The 22,247-nt window shown below is 39.4% G+C and overlaps 2 protein-coding genes across 4 annotated transcripts in view; both read left to right on the top strand.

Annotated features, from left to right (window-relative positions):
- adss2 (adenylosuccinate synthase 2) overlaps positions 1 to 22,247 on the top strand; it is a 612,379-nt gene that overhangs the window by 116,023 nt on the left and 474,109 nt on the right. The gene's annotated exons all lie outside the window — the stretch shown is intronic.
- cnsta (consortin, connexin sorting protein a) overlaps positions 1 to 22,247 on the top strand; it is a 43,256-nt gene that overhangs the window by 1,346 nt on the left and 19,663 nt on the right. For 2 of the 3 annotated variants that reach the window (XM_078405368.1, XM_078405369.1), the window contains exons 2-9: positions 3,351 to 3,435; positions 6,959 to 7,386; positions 7,694 to 7,860; positions 10,317 to 10,347; positions 12,478 to 12,564; positions 15,118 to 15,229; positions 18,952 to 18,973; positions 21,198 to 21,294. In XM_078405368.1, coding sequence (XP_078261494.1) covers positions 7,023 to 7,386; positions 7,694 to 7,860; positions 10,317 to 10,347; positions 12,478 to 12,564; positions 15,118 to 15,229; positions 18,952 to 18,973; positions 21,198 to 21,294 — 880 coding nt within the window. In that variant the 5' untranslated portion in view covers positions 3,351 to 3,435; positions 6,959 to 7,022. The remainder of the gene's footprint in view (positions 1 to 3,350; positions 3,436 to 6,958; positions 7,387 to 7,693; positions 7,861 to 10,316; positions 10,348 to 12,477; positions 12,565 to 15,117; positions 15,230 to 18,951; positions 18,974 to 21,197; positions 21,295 to 22,247) is intronic. The other variant, XM_078405367.1, reaches the window with a different exon arrangement.

The following is a 22,247-nucleotide window of genomic DNA, read 5'->3' as shown; positions in this document are numbered from 1 at the left end:
CTTCACATGTGTCAACTACCCCCTTTTCCATCACTATTCGTGGCTCATTTCCAGTGCCCACTTAATAAAACGCTATGCCCTCATTCCTCTTCTGTACTTTGACTTTCTGGTGATTTTCTGTTTATATTGGGAAGTTTTGTTTTCATTGTTATTGGCAGAGGTTTTTAGTTTTCTACCTTCATAGCTTTGTAGCTGTGACATCAGTGTATTGACAGTTAACTGTGCCTTGCAGTATTGTGCATAATTATGCCTTGAGATGGTACCTTTCTAAGGTGATCTTATAACTTGTTGATGTGTAGGTTTTACTTTTGTGTTCTTTTGGCATCTACAAATAGCTCATTTAGTTTGTATTGCTGCCAACTGTATAGCACAACTGGGAAACCAGTCATGTCAACATAACTTGTTTATAGATCGTTATGTTGGTTGGAAAGATGACTATTTTGTGAGTGATATTTCTCAGTTAGAATATCTTTCTTTATTTTGTCAAAAAGCAAAAAAACTGCAAATTCAGGAAATATCTGCGACAGGCAGCATCTGCAACAGAAAATCAGTTAGTATTTTGGGTTGATCTTATTTGCTGCCAGATCTGTTATTTCCAGTATGTTTTGAGGTTCTGCATTAAATTTGTGTTTTGCTGTTCAGATTTACAGAATTTTTCAAATTATGTGGGCTACTAGTGAATTTATAAGTAAATTCTTGCCGATGCTCTGCTGCATTTGCTTTGGACAGATAAAGCAATTGTGACATTGCCGTTTACAGCCCAATTCCATCAAACATAACAGAAATTAAAGAACGTAGATACAAAATGCTGGAGTAACCCAGCGGGACAGGCAGCATCGGAGAGAAGGAATGGGTGAATTTTCGGGTCGAGAAGGAAGAATGGTCTCAATTTGAAACATCACCCTTTCCTTCTCTCCAGAGATGCTGCTTGTCCCACTGAGTTACTCCATCATTTTGTGTCTACCTTCGATTTAAACCAGCATCTGCAGTTCTTTCCTACAGAAATTAAAGAACGTTCCTTTGTAAATTGTCATTTAATTTGTGATCTACTTTTAATGTGGATTAACATATTTAAGAATGTCTAAATTGTCTATTAATTACATTGTAATTTCTACCTAAAGTTTAGTTTTTTTGTAGTTATTAGTTATCAGAGAAATAATTCATTTACATTGATCTTGTATTACTCTTTAGGTCTGCTGTAGAGTTGAGAATGGCATCTATTTACCAGCTTTAATTCATAGTTATAGGACCAGAAATAGGCTATTCAGCCCATCAAGTCTACTCCACCATTCAATCATGGCTGATCCATCTTTCCCCCAACCCCTTCTCCTGCCCTCTCCCCATAACCCCTGACACCCATAATAATCAAGAATCTATCAATCTCTGCCGTAAAAAATATCCGTTGACCTGGCCTCCACAACCATCTGTGGCAATGAATTCCACAGATTCACCACCCTTGAGTGGTGATTTTACAAGTTTTTGTTCGTAGAATATACTTGGTCCAGTTAATTGATGGATGTGCACTAATTCGATGTTTCATTGCCTTATATAGTCTAAAGTTAATTCAGTATTGTGAATGTGTTATATTAGTAAGTATTTTTAGCTTTTCTTCAGTTAAATCTTATAAAGATCTTGCTATGTATTCCGAGTTATTGGATTTCACAGATGAAAATGTTAGCTAATTTGAATGGGCTAAATAATTGGGTTCTTCCAAATGTGCAGTCATAAAATTGGTTGTATTGACATTGTATTTTGTTCTCTGGCCATTCCACTAGATCATATTGTGACCTTACAATGTAGTCTGACTAATGTGAATTTGTGTTTATTATATCTGTGTAAGCTGCTTCATGCAAACAGTGCTGGGGTACAGGTGTTCAAGAAACAGCAGTTTATCAGCCTGCTGTGATGCAGAAAATCTGAAATTAAGCTGAAAATTCTGGAACCATTTACAATTACTGGGAAGGACTGTGGAGAAAAAAACAATAGTTTACATTTACTGTCACATTTATAGAAACATAGAAATAGGTGCAGGAGTAGGCCATTCGGCCCTTCGAGCCAGCACTTCAATATGATCATGGCTGATCATCCAAAATCAGTACCCCGTTCCTGCTTTCTCCCCATATCCTTTGATTCTGTTAGCCTTAAGAGCTATATCTAACTCTTGAAAACATCCAGTGAATTAGCCTCCACTGTGGCAGAGAATTCCACAGATTCACAGCTCTCTGGGTAAAATGTTTTTCCTCATCTAAGTCCTACCCTTTATTCTTAAACTGTGACCCCTGGTTCTGGACTCCCCCAACATCGGGAACATTTTTCCTGCACCTAGCCTGTCTAATCCCTAAAGAATTTTATGTTTCTATAAGATTCCCTCTCATCCTAAATTCCAGTGAATATAAGCCCAGCCGATCCATTCTTTGCATTTCAGAAGTGATGAATTGTCTGATGTATACCTTTTAAATTATTGAAAGGATTTAATAGTGCAGATATAGGCATGCTGTTTTAATTTGTAAATGAAATCATAACAGTTATGTAAATATGATTATGGTCATTCATAGGTGCAGTGGGGAACTACTTTAAAGCAGTAGAATAGAATTCACAAGGAGTAGTTGAACCAGATAGCGTTAGTTTAGTTAAATAACCACGAAAGGGGGAAATAGAAAGATTTGTTGACACGGTTGGACAACAGTTTATGTGTAGTTTAAATGGCCTACTATTGTGTTATAAATAGTATACAGTCGTAAAGGATTGTTATATTTGTGAAAAATTTATTAATCCCGTACAGTAGTGGTGCCAGACTGGCAGTTTTTGCGAACTTTTGGATGTTATTCCCATTTAATACACCACTCTCCATTTGAATTCACCTTTTTATCACGCAGCATTATAACTTCAGTGAATCCGTTAAGTTTTACGGGAAAGTGGGTGTCAGGTGAGCCAGAATGAGTGAGCCATCTGTTAAGCTGTTAAACAGTTGGATCGTGGATTATGAAATGTTGTGTGAGCTGAGAGAAATCTGCAAGATCTTTGATCTTCCAGATGCTAGAGTATTATGAATTTGCTGTAGAAGCCTTGTTGATTTTACATATTTGGTATTGTACACAGGAAGTGGAGAAAGTGAATTTTTAATCTCAATTAAGCAGGCTGCTTTGTGGATGAGTTGAGAATCTTGTGATTTTGGAACTTAACTGTGCAAATGGATAGTCTTGCATTCATCTACCTGGCCTATGCTTTATACGTGACGTAATGGTTTTGTAGTCAAAGCTGATTCGGTCACTAGAGAACGAAGTCTCTGTATGTGCGATGCTCTATTTTTGGACAGTGATCATGACATTCTCACTTATTTCTCTAACCAGAATGCAAGTGGATTAAGCTACGCTGTATCTGCACAAATCTGATTACACAGCATTTGGGAGCACTGTGCACCACACTGTATGAAAAGTAAGTTAGTCTGCAGATGAGTATAGTGTTTTAATATTAATATTTTTTAAACATTTTGATTGTCAAGGCCCATATATTTGTAGATATTTCTGATACTTTAGACAATATCTGGCAACATACGAGCCAAATGTCAAAGCATTTCCGTGGGCTAAGTTTACTCTTATTGCTACAAGACCTCACTTACCTTAACGCCGCACTATTCAAGTTGGAGTTGGGATTGTGACGCAAGTTGCTGTTCCTACAGTATGTAGGGAGTGGAGAGGATGTAGGGTTTATCGGCCCCAGAAACCTCAAGTATCAAACTAGGATCTGTGGATTAACATGTCAGCTTACCTATGGATAATTACATATTGCATGATTATCAGGGTCCTGCATCTGAGCACTGTTCATAACCCAAGTTGTTTGTAAATCAGAAACAAAATAAAAGTGTGTCATGAGGATCACAGCTGTGATGGAAGAGTGAGTGGTGCAGGCTGGTTTCACTGATTCAGTGAGTGAGCGAGGGAATCTACTCAGTGCTTCCACCTCTGCTCACTCTACCCAGCCTAAGAATGTTGTGGCTTGCGCGTGGTGGGTGTGAAGTGAAGTCACTCGGAAATGCCCCGTTCCCAGTTAGCAGAGGATGCCTGCAACAATTACCATGTTCATCCCCATCGATATTGCTGGTCTCTAGTTTGTATAATGGACTAAATCACCCCCATGTTTTTGTTACATTGAGACATGAATTCCAAGATTTTCTTGGCTGGCCTTCCATGTTCCATTTGTGTAAAATAAAATAGTATAGTGGTTAAGGTCATGGGCTAGTATCCAAAGAATTGGACTTGTAATTTGAAGAAATTAGTTCTTGACCCAAATTGGCAGCTGGGTATTTTGCATTACTTTTCCCTGCCCACTGAACTAGTCTAATTGTTCAAGGGCAGTAAATTTAGGTAAATATACTGATCTAACATACAGCACTCGTATGCCATAAAAGATTATTCAAACTCCATATTCAAACTCCTATTTTCCCATTCAACCTTCTTTTGCATCTCTGCTTTTTGAGGTTTCAAGGTCAAGGTCAGTTTATTGTCACATATATTCCAGTTAAGGTACAGTGAAATTTGAGTTACCATGCAGCCATACTATGTGAAAAGCAACAAGACACACAACCACATAAAAGTTAACATAAACATCCACCACCTTCCACACTTTTTTTATTTTTTTTATTCACAAAATGCTGGAGTAACTCAGCAGGTCAGGCAGCATCTCGGGAGAGAAGGAATGGGTGACGTTTCGGGTCGAGACCCTTCTTCAGACTGATGTCGGGGGTGGGACAAAGGAAGGATATAGGTGGAGACAGGAAGATAGAGGGAGATCTGGGAAGGAGGAGGGGAAGGGAGGGACAGAGGAGCTATCTGAAGCTACCTTCCACACTTTTGTTGGCAATAAAGTTCAATCTACTTCCTCTTGTTCTTCCTCTTGTTCTCCCATGGTCGGGGCAGTCAAACCATCCGCAGTCGGGGCGATCAAAGCTCCCGCAGCCGACGATCGAAACCTCATTGGGGTGATCGAAACTCCCGCTTCGGGGCGGTTGAAACTCTCTCCGCGGCAAGGAGCTCCCGAGCTGGCCTCTTCTTACCAGAGACAGCGGGCTTCACGATGTTAGAGACCACAGGCCCCGCCATTGGAGCTTCGATCCCCAGCAAAGGGATCGCAAGCTCCGCGATGTTAAAGTCCCGCAGACATGGCCAGGGTGAAAGGGTGACGAGTGCCTACTCGAAGCAGCAGTCCTGGGCACGGGTGAACCGCATGGCTTCGCCCCCTAGCTTGTGGTGGTTTCAATCGTCAGCCGACAGTGTGTGTTTTCTACCTCTGGGCCACCGAATCGCTGCCTCCTCTTGCGGTGTGAGTCCTCCACGGACTGGTTCTCCACCCAGTGGTCTGAGTCAAGCCTCCAAGGTTATCGTACCGTGTCACTTCGGGCGGCGGCACATGCTCCACGCGAGCCTCGATGGTGGTTATACACAAAGGCGGAACATTCTGTATTTTCTTGGCACTTTTTGAACGAACGTGAAAGAGAGAGACAGGGGCGCGTGTGGCGCTACAACCCCCATCGTTGTTGGATACGGTTTAGCGAAAACGTCTCTCAGGCTGAACTCGGCACCAATCTCCCCTGCGGAGGGGAGGCCAAGTGCTTAGCAGTTCCTAACCCCCACCCACATTGCAAGGCGGGGCCAGAGGTGACGGTTCTCGCTATTAACGAGAGAGAGAGAGCGAGAGAGAGAGAGAGAGAGAGAGAGAAAAAGAGTGAAGGCAGGGCGGCCTTCTTTTCTCTGCACTTCTCCCGATTCCAGCTACCTGGTTGATCCTGCCAATAGCATATGCTTGTCTCAAAGATTAAGCCATGCATGTCCAAGTACACACGGCTGGTACAGTGAAACTGCGAATGGCTCATTAAATCAATTATGGTTCCTTTGATCGCTCGCTTTGTTACTTGGATAACTGTGGTAATTCTAGAGCTAATACATGCCAACGAGCGCTGAGCCCATTGGAGGTGATCAGACCAAAACCAATCCGGACTCGCCTGACAGCTTTGATGACTCTAGATAACCTGGGCTGATCGTACGTCGTCGTGACGGAGACGATACATTTGAATGTCTGCCCTATCAACTTTTGATGGTTCTATCTGTGCCTACCATGGTTACTAGGGGTAACGGGGAATCAGGGTTCAATTCCAGAGAGGGAGCCTGAGAAACGGCTACCACAACCAAGGAAGGCAGCAGGCGTGCAAATTACCCATTCCCGGTGAAAAATACCAATACATTACTCTTTCGAGGCCCCGTAATTGAAATGGGTACACTTTAAATCCTTTAATGAGGATTCATCGGAGGGCAAGTCTGGTGCCAGCAACCGCGGTAATTCCAGCTCCAATAGCGTATATTAAAGCTGCTGCAGTTAAAAATAAAGGTATGTGATGGTTAAGCACTGTGATTCCTTCTTGAAAACTCTTTTCCGCTGTCTTCCTTTTAAAATATTTAATAACAGAAACTACATCTTTTACAAGTTAATAATTTCTTGACTCCAGTAATATATAAATGTTTCACAATGATCAATATAATGGACCAAGAAATATCATATGGAAATGCCATCATGAATAGTTTTATTTTGCCTCATGAATCATTTTTATTTGATTGTCAAGTCAAGTTGAGTTTATAGTCATATGCGGAAGGATGGTGAAATACAGGTCCAATTAAAAATGTTGCTTGCGGCAGCAAACAAGACACGTAAACTCAGGTAAACACACAAGGGTCAAGGGACTCCCAAGAGTCAAGAGCAACGCATATGCCACCAGAACAATTAAATTATTTCTTGCTGTTGCTTAACAGGCCCATAATCACAATAACATACATAATATATAATTAAAAATACAATAAATTAATTATAATTCTAGATAACCAAGAAAAATCAAATGTTCAAACTATCATGGGTTTGATTTGAATGAATATTTCAATTACAAAATTGATTTAATACTTTTTTTTACTAGATCTACATTAAAAGATTTTGAAGGAGATTGATGTTTCCAGGCTGATCAACAGTAGAACGTTCTCATGGATGAAGGAGAATTGGTTAAGGTTGAAGTGGGAACAGCTGACAATGTCTGTAATGAGTGTGTGGGAAATTCCACCTCAGTAATTTCAGATGAAAATAAAAATCAGATTTGTGAAGCTCAGCTAGTGTCATCATCCACTGATGAAATAATGGGAGGCCAGGAGCAGGATTTAATCAATAACAATGAAGAAGACTGTGAAAGAACTGACTTTGAAATTACACAAACAGACAGCATGGAGGCAGATTGTAATGTTAAGACTGAGATTTTGAACGCCATCACTAGCTTGAACACTAAACTGTCAGTGGAGAAAGAAAAGACGTGTGATTCAGAAATACACATCGTACTAAAAACCATCCCTTCAGGTAAGTTTTCAATTGGAATAATTTGCTGCTCAAATTAATCAAAACTGAGAATTACAACTGTGTAAGGTATTTTAACAAGATGGAAAGAAATAGTTATTTTGTGTTTATTTCAAATAAATGTAGTGGATGGTGTTTCTCCCTGAACTTGCCTCGCTGAAATGTAGAAATGTTTTCTGATGTGTCGAGACTTTCCTGATATTTATTTCAATTTGTCTGGACACTGCCGAGAATTTCATACTACTGTGACAGAAGTGCATTGCAACACTTCTGGATCTTTCAGCAATGTCATATTTTATTCTTTTGTCAGATGGTATATCCAAATCTCCAATCATTGTCACCTGCAAGGAAAGTGATGAGTTGGAAGTAAATTGTCAGCAAGTTGACAGGGAAGAACTCCTACAGGCTCTACTCAACTGCATCCAGAAAGCTACAGAGTTAAACGATTGCAGTACTCTGCCATACCTTCTTCATCAGGTACAGGGGGTGCTATATTTTTACCCATGTTTCTCACAGATAAAGTATCAATAAAAGGAAGAATATGTGTATTTGCTTTGATAAATTCAGTACATTTAAAACATTTTCCGCTAAAATTCATGTGTTAAACATGAAGAGTTATGACCGGAATAAAGGGGAATCAATGGTTGTCAGGTAAAACTGTAAGGATACAATTTGAGATCTTTGAACATGTGATTAAATGTTCAGCATAGGTCATCTGCACTGACTCCAGGGGACCTCTAATCCATCTCCACCTCATGAGTTATCCACTTGTCTCGCTCATCATTTATCTTAATCTGGTTGGCCCTCAGCCTCCTTCGTTCCAAGGCGAAAAAAAGTCTGGGGAATCCATTCTGTCCTTTTAACTTAAGTACTTCATCCCAGGCACCCTCCTGGTGAATCTCCTCTAGTGCAATCCTATTCAATCTCTGGTGTGGTTACCAGAACTGCACATTGTGCCACCAACTCTGGCTTAAGCAATATTTTATATTGTTGTACTATAACCTTCCTTACTCTTATATTCTATACTTCTGGCATCACAGATAGATAAGATGTTGCCAACTCCAGGAATCCTTTCAGGTCCCTTTGTTCCTCAATACTCCTAGGGCCTTACCATTCATTATGTATATCTTACCCGTATTAGTGTTCCTAAAGTGCATCAAATGCACAATTATCAGGATTCAATTCCATTTCTCATTGTTAGTCCTTCTCCAACTGACCAATACCATAATGAAACTTAAGACCACCCTTTTCGCTATCAACACCACCAATACATGCATCATCTGCAAATGTATTAATCAAGATTTCACCAATCATATCCAAATTATGAATGTATACAATCAACAGTAATTACTCCAGCAGTGATCCTTGTGCTGCAACACTGGTCACTAGCTTCTAATCCCTAAAACAACCTTCTACCAGACTGGAGAATATGGAGTTGTTTATGTGGGGAGATAAGAAGGTTGCGAGGCTTGATAGAGATAACCTAAATCATGACAGGTTTACGTAGAAACATAGAAAATAGGTGCAGGAGGAGGCCATTCGGACCTTCGAGCCAGCACCACCATTCATTGTGATCATGGCTGATCATCCATAATCAGTAACCCATGCCTGCCTTCTCCCCATATCCCTTGATTCCACTAGCCCCTAGAGCTCTATCTAACTCTCTTTTAAATTCATGCAGTGATTTGCCCTCCACTGCCTTCTGTGGCAGAGAATTCCACAAATTTACGACTCTGGGTGAAAAAGTTCCTTCTCACCTCAGTTTTAAATGGCCTCCCCTTTATTCTAAGACTGGCCCCTGGACTCCCCCAACATTGGGAACATTTTTCCTGCATCTAGCTTGTCCAGTCCTATATGTCTCTATACGATCCCCTCTCATCCTTCTAAACTCCAATGAACACAAGCCTAGTCTATTCAATCTTTCCTCATATGACAGTCGCCCCATCTCAGGGATCAATCTCGTGAACCTACGCTGCACTGCCTCAATTACAAGGATGTCCTTCCTCAAATTAGGAGACCAAGTATAAGGAGACATAGTATAATCAAATATATTTTCCATTAGTGTCGGGTGGGGGGGGGGGGGGGTGTAATCAAAGTGGGCATAAAGTGGGGGATTTCTAGATTAAAATTCTCCTTAAAAATACATTGTGTGGAGCTTGGTCTTTAAAACCGGAAACAAACAGTAAATCGGGGCTTTTAAAAGGAAAAGAGATGTACATTTGAAAGAAAACAATTTGTGTGGCTGCAGGGAAAGAATTGATTGAATAGGACAGAATTTAATTTATACATGACGTTGGCATGAATTTGATAACCCACTTCACGGGCTGTAATGATTTTATGATTCTATCACCATGTTTTTTCAAAGTTGGTTGGGTAGAGTTTAGGAATTAGGGTTGCATGATACAACATTTTTATTTGTATTACTAAAATGGATTGTCAGAGTGCTTATTTTTATTTATATGTTTGAATGATAATTACCAGGCGATCAACAAACGTATTTTGAGATTCTTCAAGTTGCAAGAAATAGCTTTATTGTTTATTTTTCAATTTAATGATAATGTAATTTATTCATCTGAATTATACTTGGATGCTGTTTTGATAAATACCATTCTAATTATATAACTCAATATGCAACTTGATAATTACTGAGTAAAACTTCATTAATAAACCAGTGCTCATCAATTGAGAGTTTGATTTTAATTTTATGTGCAGCCATTTTGTACGTTTTCATAGATGACATAGTTTTAGTCTGGTTAAATTTTATAATTTTCTGCAGTATTTAAAAAACAGAACCAACATATTCATAATGTAGCTATTTACAATAACATTGCTTGTATTCAATTATTCACCTCTACATTTAGTCTTTAAGTGCAACACAGTAAATGTGATGATGGATTCATTCTGGAATCACCAATTATTATTTTCTCTTTCAGACTGCTGAAATCTATTTTGATAAAGAAGAATGTATCCTTTGTGTGTTTCTACTTTTTCATATTTTCATAGATTCTTTCTTCTTATTTGCCTCCTATGTTTTATTTTTTGTCCCTTCCATAGTTAATCAATTAAGTAGTTTCATTGGTTTAATTTTTCACTTTATTCAACTTCTCCTTTGAAAATAACACTCTCCTCCGCCAAGCAGAGCTGGTTCTTACCCTTAACAACTTCTCCGTTGAAAATAACACTCTCCTCCGCCTAGCAGAGCTGGTTCTTACCCTTAACAACTTCTCCTTTGAAAATAACACTCTCCTCCGCCTAGCAGAGCTGGTTCTTACCCTTAACATCTTCTCCTTTGAAATCTTCCTCGACCGTAGAACCAGCCAATCCCCATCTACTAACACTCTCCTCCGCCTAGCAGAGCTGGTTCTTACCCTTAACAACTTCTCCTTTGACTCCTCCCACTTCCTCCAAACCAGAGGCGTAGCTATGGGCACTCGCATGGGCCCTAGCTATGCCTGCCTCTTTGTCGGGTACGTTGAACAATCCCTGTTCCGGGCTTACACCGGCCCCATCCCCGAACTCTACCTCTGCTACATCGATGACTGCATTGGTGCTACCTCTTGTACCCATCCAGAACTCACTGACTTCATACACTTCACTTCCAATTTCCAATTTCCATCCTGCCCTTAAATATACCTGGACTATCTCCGACATCTCCCTCCTGTTTCGGGACCTCACCATCCCCATCACAGGAGACAGACTAGTGACTGACATCTACTATAAACCCACTGACTCGCACAGCTATCTGGACTACACTTTTCCCACCCGGTCTCCTGCAAAAAGTCTATCCCCTACTCCCAATTCCTCCGCATCTGCGCCCGGGATAAGGTGTTTCGCACTAGGGTATCAGAGATGTCCTCATTCTTCAGGAAACGGGGCTTCCCCTCTTCCATTATAGATGAGGCTCTCACTAAGGTCTCTTCTACATCCCACAACTCCGCTCTTGCTCCCTCTCCCCCCCACTCGTAACAAGGACAGAATCCCCCTCGTTCTCACCTTCCACCCCACTAGCCAGCGTATCCAACAAATCATCCGCCAACATTTCCGTCACCTACAATGGGACCTCACCACTGGCCATATCTTCCCATCCCCTCCCCTTTCTGCGTTCAGCAGAGACTGTTCCCTCCGTAACTCCCTGGTCCACCCGTCCCTTCCTACCCAAACCACCCCATCCCCGGGCACTTTCCCCTGCAACGGCACAAGATGCAACACCTGCCCCTTTACCTCCCCCTCAACTCCATCCAAGGACCCAAACAGTCTTTTCAGGTGAGACAGAGGTTCGCCTGCACCTCCTCCAACCTCATCTATTGCATCCGCTGCTCCAGATGTCAACTTATTTACATCGGCGAAACCAAACGCAGGCTCGGCGATCGCTTCGCTCAACACCTGCGCTCAGTCCGCTTTAACCAATCTGATCTCCCGGTGGCTTAGCACTTCAAACCCCCCTCCCATTCCCAGTCTGACCTTCCTGTCATGGGCCTCCTCCAGTGCCATAGTGAGTCCCACCGGAAATTGGAGGAACAGGACCTCATATTTCGCCTGGGCAGCTTGCAGCCCAGTGGTATGAACATTGACTTCTCCAACTTTAGATAGTTCCTCTGTCCCTTTTATACTTTATCTGTACACTATGGTCGCTTGATTGTCTTTTCTGATAAATGTAGACCCACAGCGTGTCTCTTGAAGCTTAGTCATTTTCTCTTTTGGATATCAGTGTTCAACTCCACTATCGGCATTCAAAAATCAGTCATGGTCCAGCCATGTCTATTTCCCCTTTATCGCGTGCTCTCTCATGTTTTCCAGCAGATACTCTGCAGTATCGTTTCAGATTATATTAATCTCATTTTCTTGATAAATGTAAAAAATATATATTATTGGTAATGCACAGAATTTATTGAACCTTTGCTGAGGTGTTAGGACAGAAATATTGTTTCTGTAATTCTACTTTAAAATCCCAAAGTAGCATTCTAATGCAATGTATTAGAAATCCTTGCCTTTTGGGTGGAATGTTACACTGCTATAATTGTGAATTTGAGTAAACGATTATGTATTCAACTTGATGCTTGCGCAATAAGTGATCTTCCTTTATCGTACGCATAGATGAGAAAGCGATACAATTTATTCAGCTGGAGAAACTGTATCATCAAAAATTGCTGACAAATCTTGCTGCCATTCAGGAGCACTGGGGTATGGACGCAATAAATCTGTAATGAACGCTATCATTAAAAAAATTGCGGGCTTCAATACACTTTTGCGTTTCTGGTTTGTAAGGCTGCTAGTTACAGCTTACTAAAATTTCAGTTTTTTTGGGTATGACAGATATTTAATTCTTAAATTTGTAGTTTCTTATTGAAGCCATGTTTTTCTGTTGCAGAAATTTCTGTCTTTCTGCATAGAATTTCAGCTGCAAAATTGGGCTGTTTTCCCTGCTGTAAAAACTACATTTAATACTGAAATCAATTTGATTTTATGAAGAGAAGCAAAAAACCCTGAAAGCTCCCAGGAAACCAGACAGGATTTATGGAGAGAGAAATGAACTTATTTTCTCATTTCAGGTGAAAGACACTTTGTCAGAACTGGAAAAATGATAAAGCAAGTTAGTGTTATGTGATAGTGGGGTTGGGGAGGGATACATAGTACAAAGAGAAATGCTTTTTACAAACTTTGTTGGCAAATAAGATTGAAAACTTTGTGAGTAAGATTGCTCAGATAACTTAAAATGGCTGTTTCAAGAAAATGTACCTGTTCATAACAGACTCCTCCAGTTTTGTTATCACAAACATACTTGGCTCATTCGTTGACTAGGTTCTGCGGTCAAGTACATTTGAGTGTCCTTTAAAAAAGTCGGAGCACAAAATATTTGATGGGCCCCGGGGAAAAACAGACAGTGGGATTAATGAAATAGCTTTTTTGAAAAGCCAAATCTTGACCATCATGTTATGCTGAATAGCATTCTACGGCATAACATTGTAAATTAGGAAGACATTTTTATAGAATTCTGGTGGTGATCTTATCATGATTTAGAAGCTCTGGGGGTAGAAAATATATTTCCTCGGTTGAAATCAGAATGATATTTGTAATTATCAAGAAAAGTTTTATAGGTTGTCTGTGGAAGAGGGAAGATCAAGAAATGACTTATTAGATCTTTAATATTATAACTGCATTTCATCAGGGGAGATACAGATATTTTCAATTGCACGCTGAAACCAAAATTAGAAGCTATTAGAATGTAAAGTACTGTAGTTACGAATAAATCCATTTAGAGAATTAAAGATAAACATTTTTGCCTGGAGTTCAATGGGATGAACATAATACAAGGAGTGATATTCTGATTAATAAATTCAGGAGATGCTCTCTTAACAGATTAAGACAGGATTAGAAAGTTTTCTTAAAGGCCTGAGCTGTACCAATTGGCTTGTTAATGTACTGAACATTTTGCATGTGGCAAATTAATACAATGTCACATTAGCAGATACAATTGCGATTTTTTAAAGACATTTGGACAAATACTGTATATGGAGAGGAAGGGTTTAGAGAGCTAAAGGCCAAATACAAGCAAAGCCCAATAAGCCAACTTCATGACCATGAACTAATTAGACCAAAGGGCCTTATTCCGTGTATAGCTCTGACTCTATTTAAATATATCAATACCCGTATGGGTAACCATTCAAAAGAACTGATACAATAAATTGTGTCATGCAGGTACTATCACAACGTTTAAAAAACATTTGGACAGGTACATGCATAGAATAGGCTGAGAGGGATAGATGGGATTAGTGTAGATGGGGCATGTTGGTCAGCATGGGCAAGTTGGGCCGAAGGGCCTGTTTCCATGTTGTATTACACTCTGACTCTTAAATGAGTTGTAACCAAGGTTCCAGTTGAAACTGCCCAATTTCGTTCCTATCAATCATGGCTTCCCATTGCACTTATAATAATTATGTCCTTGTACAAACAAAGACAGTTGAAATCAGGACTAAAAGTTAATTTGCAAGGTTTTTTTAATAATCCACCCGTTATGCCTATCCAATGTTTGTCATACCCTTTCCTCCTGCAGTGTTAAATTTGATGTGAATGGAAGTACTTGTTACTGTCTATAAGGTGCCTTAATAGTTTTGCAGTCCTGATTTGAGATTAACTTTGATTAAAACTGGAGCCACCGGGTTTCCTTTGTTTTAGTTCATCTCACATAAAGTGTAATTCTTGCTCCAGATGGTTCAACAGAATAAATAATTGTCATTTGTAAAACGTTATTTTATTTGATAGGAATGAAATGTGCTCTATTCATATTTACAAAAGGTTCAACCATTACATTATTTTGATATGAGACTTACCATCATCCCATGGTGACTTCTCAATTTTGTTTGCTAATTGGTGCACTTTGCATTTATTTATCGTCCATGTCCTACAATTTAATGACATTATATTGATGTTGACAGATAAACCATTTCAGAAATTTTGTGGGAAGTTGGAAACACTTGATCACAGGAGAATCAGTAATTTACAATCAAATCAGTCGTGCAATCACTGTTCATTTAGCATTCTAGGTGATGTGAAAATAAATGGTGGGTACACGTCTGAAGTATCGTCAGAGCATGTGCTTTTTCGCTGGATGGCAGACTAATTTGACTTCCAATTCGTTACATTTTTATTGAATGCTTTCTGGATGATTTTTGCCAAGAATTTGACATATAAATTTCATTGGAAAGTAATTTCAGCTGACTTTTTCCGGTATTGCAGAAGTGAAACAAAAGGCAGCAATGGCAAGAGAGATTTCGGGAGGGAGGACTGTTAAATCGTTGGATAATGACAGAATAAAGAAGCTTACAGAAATATGTGCATCACATTCTAGGTATGATCACTATTGTAATTATTATGTACATTTAGTGATTCAGATGTGTATAACTTTTATTGTTGTGTATTTGTACATTTGCGTGGGTTTAATGGTTCACTTGGCATTGTTTCAGTTACTTGCACAATCCCAAACTGAGGGAAGACTTAGAAAATAACAAAAAATAGAAAGGGGTAGTCCATTCTGTCATACCTCCATTCAGCAAGGTCTAAATTGTCTCAGTGGCAAGGTGGTTCACTGGTTAGTGGTGTCGTATCACAGATCTATGGAGCTGAGTTCTACCCTAATCTAGTCTGGCATTTGGAGAGTTTGTTCATTCTCCCCATGATCTTGTGGTTGGCTTCCCGATGCTCTGGTTGCCTCCCACATCTCAAAGGCATAGATAGATTAATTGGCTATTGCAAATTGCTCCATAGTGCAGGTAAGTGCGAACACGAATCCAAAGGGAATGTTGATGAGGATATGAGAGAAAAAGATTGCATGTCTATGGAAGAATAAAATTAATGGACGCTGGACTGATGGGATTGCTGTGCTGAGAGCTGATATAGACTAGAATGACTGAGTTGCTGCCTCATGCCTTAACAAGAACGCGTGAGCACCACTTTTCTGCACTACCCTCACAACCTTTATCAAAAGATCCATTTATTTGTCTTGTCTGTATTTCGTGAGTGAGCCTCCACAGCCTTCTTTTGTGGTCTTATTTTCACTTTTTTAATGCTTCTCTTTTATTAATATTATAACTTCAATATTGAGAAATGAAATTTTAATTTTAATAATGAAATAAGAATAATATTGCTGGTTAACTGAAATAAAATGCTGGCTATTGGAAGAATCCTTAAGGTCCAGTATTTTTAATAGTAGCAAAATATATTTATTTATATGGTGGCTTTAGTAAAGATGCATTGCAAAAGCATTATCAAATAAAATTGAGACCGAGTAGGAGAAATTCAAGCATATCACAAACGCGTGATGAACCAGATGCAAGTTAAAGAGGAATAAAAGATAGAGAAGCATTAGGTTTAATTTGGAATTTCCTGAAATTGACCCATAAATCTCTCTAAATCTAAAAAAAATCTAAATCTAAAGAGGCTACAGTTGCTGGAATCTGGAGCAAAAACCAAACAGCTGGAAGTACTCAGTGGGTCGAGCATCATGTAGAGGAGGGAAAGAAACTGTTAGCATTACAAATCAAACTCTGCGTCAGGACTGCGAATGGAGAGGGAAGATAGCCAGTATAAAGAGGAGAGTATGCAGGGTGAGACAATAGATAGACCAATAAGGTAAGAAGAATGACAGACAGATGCAACCAGTTTGGGGAGGGAAAGCAGTGGATTGGTTGACATAGACATGTGGATGATAACTGGAAGCAGACAATGAGGAAGTTTTTATTTTAAACTTGATGGAGCCAAGTGGGGGAAGTGGATAGTGAAAGTGGAGGCTGATGAGTGGGGATGCAAAGGCTACCAGTGCTGGAATCTGTTAAGTGAGGAAGGTGACAATGGGAACTATCAATGCATTTCACATTTTACCCACTGGATCTACTCTCCCATCTGCTCTCCCCCTTCTCCATAATGGTCATGGTGTTATGCAGCATGAAAACAGGTTCTTTAGCCCAACCTGCCTATGCCGACCAATTTGCCTGTTTGAGCTAGTTCCATTTACCTGGATTTTGTCCATATCCTTAAAACCCTTTTTTCTCTGTGTACCTATCCAAATTTATTTTAAAAGTTGTAATTGTATCTGCTCCTACCACTTCCTCTGGTACTTCGTACTACATATCCACCACTCTCTGTGTAAAAGTTTGCCCCTCACATCCCCTTTAAGTCTTTTCCCATTCAATTTAAATCTATGTCCTCTAATTTTAGACTCTCCGACCCTGGGTAAAAAACTGTGACTATTCACCTCATTTATGCCTGTGGGATCAACTGAATCCCACGACAGAAAGCAAAGAACAAACACCACTTAGCCGAGCCAGACACCTTGTGTCCTGTTTATTCCAGAAGCCTCTTTTACCTACATTCTCACCAATCATAACCCGTGTGCTGATAAGGCCAATTAGTGCATCTGGAGTTGTTATTGAGCTCTTGTGGCTGGACCTTCTCGTGAGGCTGCTGGCAAGTCGCCAGTGGTGACAGGTTGTATGCAAAACCGACGTGGGCGTGAAGGTGTCACATGCCCACTAATGTTTTTATATATCTCTATATAAATATATATACTCTATATACTCTACTTCCCATGCTTCAGGGGGTAAAAAGCCTAAGCTGATCCAATCTCTCAAATAACTCAAGCCCTCCAGTCATGGCATCATTCTTGTAAATCTTTACCTCAGCCTTTCCAGCTTAATGACATCCTTCCTATGGCTAAGTGAACAAAACTGCATACAATACAGTAAGTGTGGTCTCACCACCGTCTTGTACTGTTGCTACATGACATCCCAACATGGCATCCCAACTCTTATACTCATTGCCCTGATCAATGAAAGCAAGCATGCTAAATGCCTTCTTCACCATCCTATCTACCAGTCTTTTCACTTTCTGGGAACTATGTACTTGCACTCGTAAGTTTCTCTATTCGACAATACTCCAGGGCTCTGCCATTTACTGCATATCCTGGTCTAGTCAAGTCAAGTTTATTTGTCACATACACATACACGATGTGAAGTGAAATGAAAGTGGCAATGCCTGCGGATTGTGCACAAAAATAAACTAAAATGAAGTGCCTCATTTGTCCAAGTTACATTCCATCTCTCATTGCTTTTTCTGAGATTAGTTTAGGGATACAGTGGGGGAACAGGCCCTTCGGCCTAGCGAGTCCACGCCGACCAGCAATATCCTACACACTAGGGACAATTTACAATTTATTACCGAAGCCTATTAATCTACAAACCTGTACGTCTTTGAAGAGTGGGATGGTGGCTTAGCGGTAGAGTTGCTGCCTCACAGTGAATGCAGTGCCGGAGACCCGGGTTCAATCCCGACTACGGGTGCTGTCTGTACGGAGTTTGTACGTTCTCCCCGTGACCGGCGTGGATTTTCTCCAACATTTTTTGTTTCCTCCCTCACTCCAAAGACGTACAGGTATGTAGGTTAATTGGATTGGTAAATGTAAATAAAACTTGTTCCTAGTGGGTATAGGATAGTGTTAATGTGCGGGGATCACTGGTCGGCACGAACCCGGTGGGCCGAAAGGGCCTGTTTCTGTGCAGTATCTCTAAACTAAACCGGAGAAAACTAACGCTGTTACGGGGATAACGTACAAACTCCATACGGACAGCACCCGTGGTCAGGATCGTACCCGGGTCTCTGGCGCTGTAAGACAGCAACTCTACCGCTTTGCCACCATGTCGCCCATATCTTGAGTGTTTGAGTTGTAACTCCACCCATCTGCCAATATCACCCCTCCCCCTCCGGCTTCACCTGTATCTTCCTATGAACAATCAGGCTTTGGAAAGTTATCAGTTGGAAAAATCGATGCTATTTCTCCCCTCATAGCTGTTGCTTAACTTAAGGAACTTGTATTTTAGATTTCCAGCATTCACTGTTTTCTATTCATGTTGGTATAACAAATATTACACTTGGAAAATGATTGCATTAAGGATAATGAAAAGTGTTGATCCAGTGGTAAAATATAGGCATCTGGTTAATTTACAATTAAACTCTGTCAAATTTTGCTTTTTAAATTTCCTGTTAATGGTCAGTGTTGAAAGATTGTTTTTATTTCAGGCCAAATATACCAGGCGGCAAAGTAAGTTTTTTTTCAATTTTTGAAAATACAATTTTTTCAAATGTGCATAATTTGATTGATGTAATGGAATTAATTTTCTAGGTAAATTACTTGCATGACTTTGAGCATGGTGTGTTAGTGACATCTTGTGATAGAAAAGTCACCTGTGGCTCAGTTGGAAGCAATTAGGGGGTTGTGGGCACAAGCACTCCAGCTAGTTGATCCTCTAGTGCAGACCCCAAAAAAGGCTGCACTGACAGAATGTCACCCTTCAAAAGAGATGCTAATCCAAAAGTTTGCCTCAATTCGGGTGAATGTAAAAGCACTGTTTTGAAAATTATCAAGTGAGGCCAGTGAGGAAATTATGTGTTGGTGCAAACTTGAAACAGAATAATGTAAACCTATGCACATTCTTTTGTAATTTATTCACTTGTCACATAATTAATAATTTGTGTATTAACTGTTAGAAGTAATGTGCAGGTTATAACTTTTATGAATTCATAACTAGGAATTTCCAGATTTTAGTTTTAATGGATTGATTTCCTTCAATTGTGCAACTTTGTGCACATTTTCTAGTTATCTGACTGAAGTGCACTACTTGTTTAGGCTGCACCTTTGGTGGATTATGTTCCCCTTTGTGCTCTTGTAGCGTCTTTCTCCTCATAGAACACTACTTTTACCAACTATTTTAAAATTATTTAAAATTCTTGAATTAGGCTTTTGCTCACTGAGCCCTTTTAAATTCTGCCCCTGGGTTCCATTTCTATGAACTGTTGTACATATGTCAGGCATTTGTAAATTGGGGAGGACATGTAAATTGGGGAGGACATGTACTTTTCCCATTTTCCTGGTATCTTTTCTAATCTGCTTGTGAATAACTTGGCTTCCCATGAAGGATACAGTAAAATGGAAAACCTAGCAGACTGCTTTTTGGTATAATTTGGGAGGCAGTGAAATGCAATGTTGCATGTTTTATTATCCGACTTGCCTTTATCTTGCAAATGTTTTCATCTTCTGGATGTCCCCAAATACTTCCCGGTTAGTGAAAATCAAAAATTCTGCAGATGTTGGAAATCTGAAATTGAACCATAAAATACTAGAAACACAGCAGCCCACACAGTATCCATGGACAGGGAAACAGTTAACCTACCAGTCCAAGACCCTTACACTGTTTTCTGTTTTTATCACAGCTAGTAAAGTGCTTTAAACCAGGACGCTATTGTATTGTAGGAATGGGCAGCTAATTCATACATAATAAGGTTCCATAACTGTGATGTGGAATTGACCAGATAATCTTCTGTATGGTTGAGTGAGGGATAAATGAAATCCAGGAACTACAGATAATTCAATATTATTGCTATGAGATCTTGTAACTTACTCAAGGGTTAGATGGAGTTTATTCCTTGAAACATTTAAAGATATTTCTCCAAACCCAGTCCAGATCCATTTCTAGCCCCGTTTCATAATTTTGTTGATGTAAGCATCACTAGTTGCGATCAGTTGCTATGTTGCTGTTAAATCTATAATACACATTTAGCAGCCTGGATCTATCGGATCTATCTGTGCTATAAATGCATTGAGAAACATAGAACCAGAAGTCATTCAGCTCCTCTATCCTAGTCTGTTAGACCGTATTCGATGCAGATCGTTATTTCATCATATGCCTTGATATCCTTTCCAGACAAATCGATTGATTTCAGGCTTCAAAACATTAATACCAGCATCAGTTGTCTTTAGGTAGATGTGAACATATTGCACCAAACCCATAAGTAGGCCTTGTCTCTGGAGAAAAATTGCAAAGCACATTTGGGCAAGAAAAGATCTTCCCCAGGTATTGATATCACTTTCCTGGTTTGGATAATTGCACATGGCAATTGTTTTCCATGAATGCTATCTTTCCGCTGAGAAATAAATACTTCAAGGATTTGTAATGTTGGATAGGTAGAACAATTGATTTTCTCCTTGTAAATATAATTCAAAGCCTATTTAAGAGAAGCCTCAATTTTTTTTTAAATTTCCAATTTAGCATAATCGAAGTTATTGTGTTGAAATTTTTACAAAATGCTTTATTTTATCAATAGCTTTTTTGCAATGGGTATAGAACTTTTGAGCAATCAAATAGCAGTCTTTTGTTTGTGACTACATAAATAATATTTATGGGGGTGATAAAGTTGAGAAAATTTTGGTTATGACAAGAAATGTATGTGATGTTTTCGTGCTAGCCTGATTTTTTTTAATGCATTAGATTTCAGTATCGGCAGAGTGCTTCTACAAAAGTGAATGTAATTTTATTTCGAAGGAAAAAAAGGCTTGCAAGAAAATTTCTGCAGAATACAACTCGAGTATGTATGGAATTATTGAAACTTTATGTAGAACTATCCTTTGTTCGGTAAAGAACTGAAGGTTGTGATTAAAATCCGAGAATGCCTCTCCATTAGTTTTAAAATGGCCATAGGTGAATTATCTTTGATTTTGCTCTTTACATTTGTCGTTATATTGAACACACAAAAGTCGCAATACAAACTTTAAGGACAAACTTTTGTTGGCTTGGATTTACCTTTGATTTGACTTTTTTTTAAATAGTACTTTCTTAAAAACTAATAATGGCAATGAAGAAATGTTAACCATCCAAATTATGTGAGAGTGAATTTCTGTATCACAAATTTTTGAGTCACGATTTGTGAATCCTTTGAGGGCAAGTTCCCATGACCTGAGCGGCTTAATTTGAGCATTTAATAAACACATTTATTCTTCATAAAATTCATTCTAAAATGAAGATCTTAAATCACATTCCGATGAATAGATCCATATAAGATGCACCGGCCATAGTGTAAAGCTTGCTTAAATTCAAAATGTTATCTGAACCCTTGGCTTTGTAAGATTTGAAAACGTCCTTATTACAGAAAGTACGACAGGAAAGGAAGCCAGTTTAAAAAAGTGCTATCCAGCCCATGCCATATTCAAAGAGGAGGTCTGTGGTCCTGCAGTTCATAGCTATTTAAGTATAAAGTTAAATATTTATGAAAATTGATGAGGGTGTCTACATACCCTTTCAGGCAGTGATTTCCAGATCCCACCCATCCCCTGAAAAGGTTCTTCCTCATCTCCCCTCTAACTCTCCTAATTACTTTATATTTGTGTTTCCTGTTAATTCACCCCTGTGCTGAGAAAAATCTTTTTTTTTTCCAACTTACCTAGGCCCCTCACAATTTTAAAGGGATTGGATTGGTTTCTCTGTTCCAAAGAAACCAATCCTAGCTTATTCAACATTTCCTCATATCGATAACTTTCTACT

The sequence above is a fragment of the Rhinoraja longicauda genome, chromosome 9, assembly GCF_053455715.1.
Source record: "Rhinoraja longicauda isolate Sanriku21f chromosome 9, sRhiLon1.1, whole genome shotgun sequence".
NCBI classification, from domain to species: Eukaryota; Metazoa; Chordata; class Chondrichthyes; order Rajiformes; family Arhynchobatidae; genus Rhinoraja; species Rhinoraja longicauda.
Note: the sequence above shows the minus strand (reverse complement) of the source record. Positions and strands in the feature narration are given on the sequence as shown.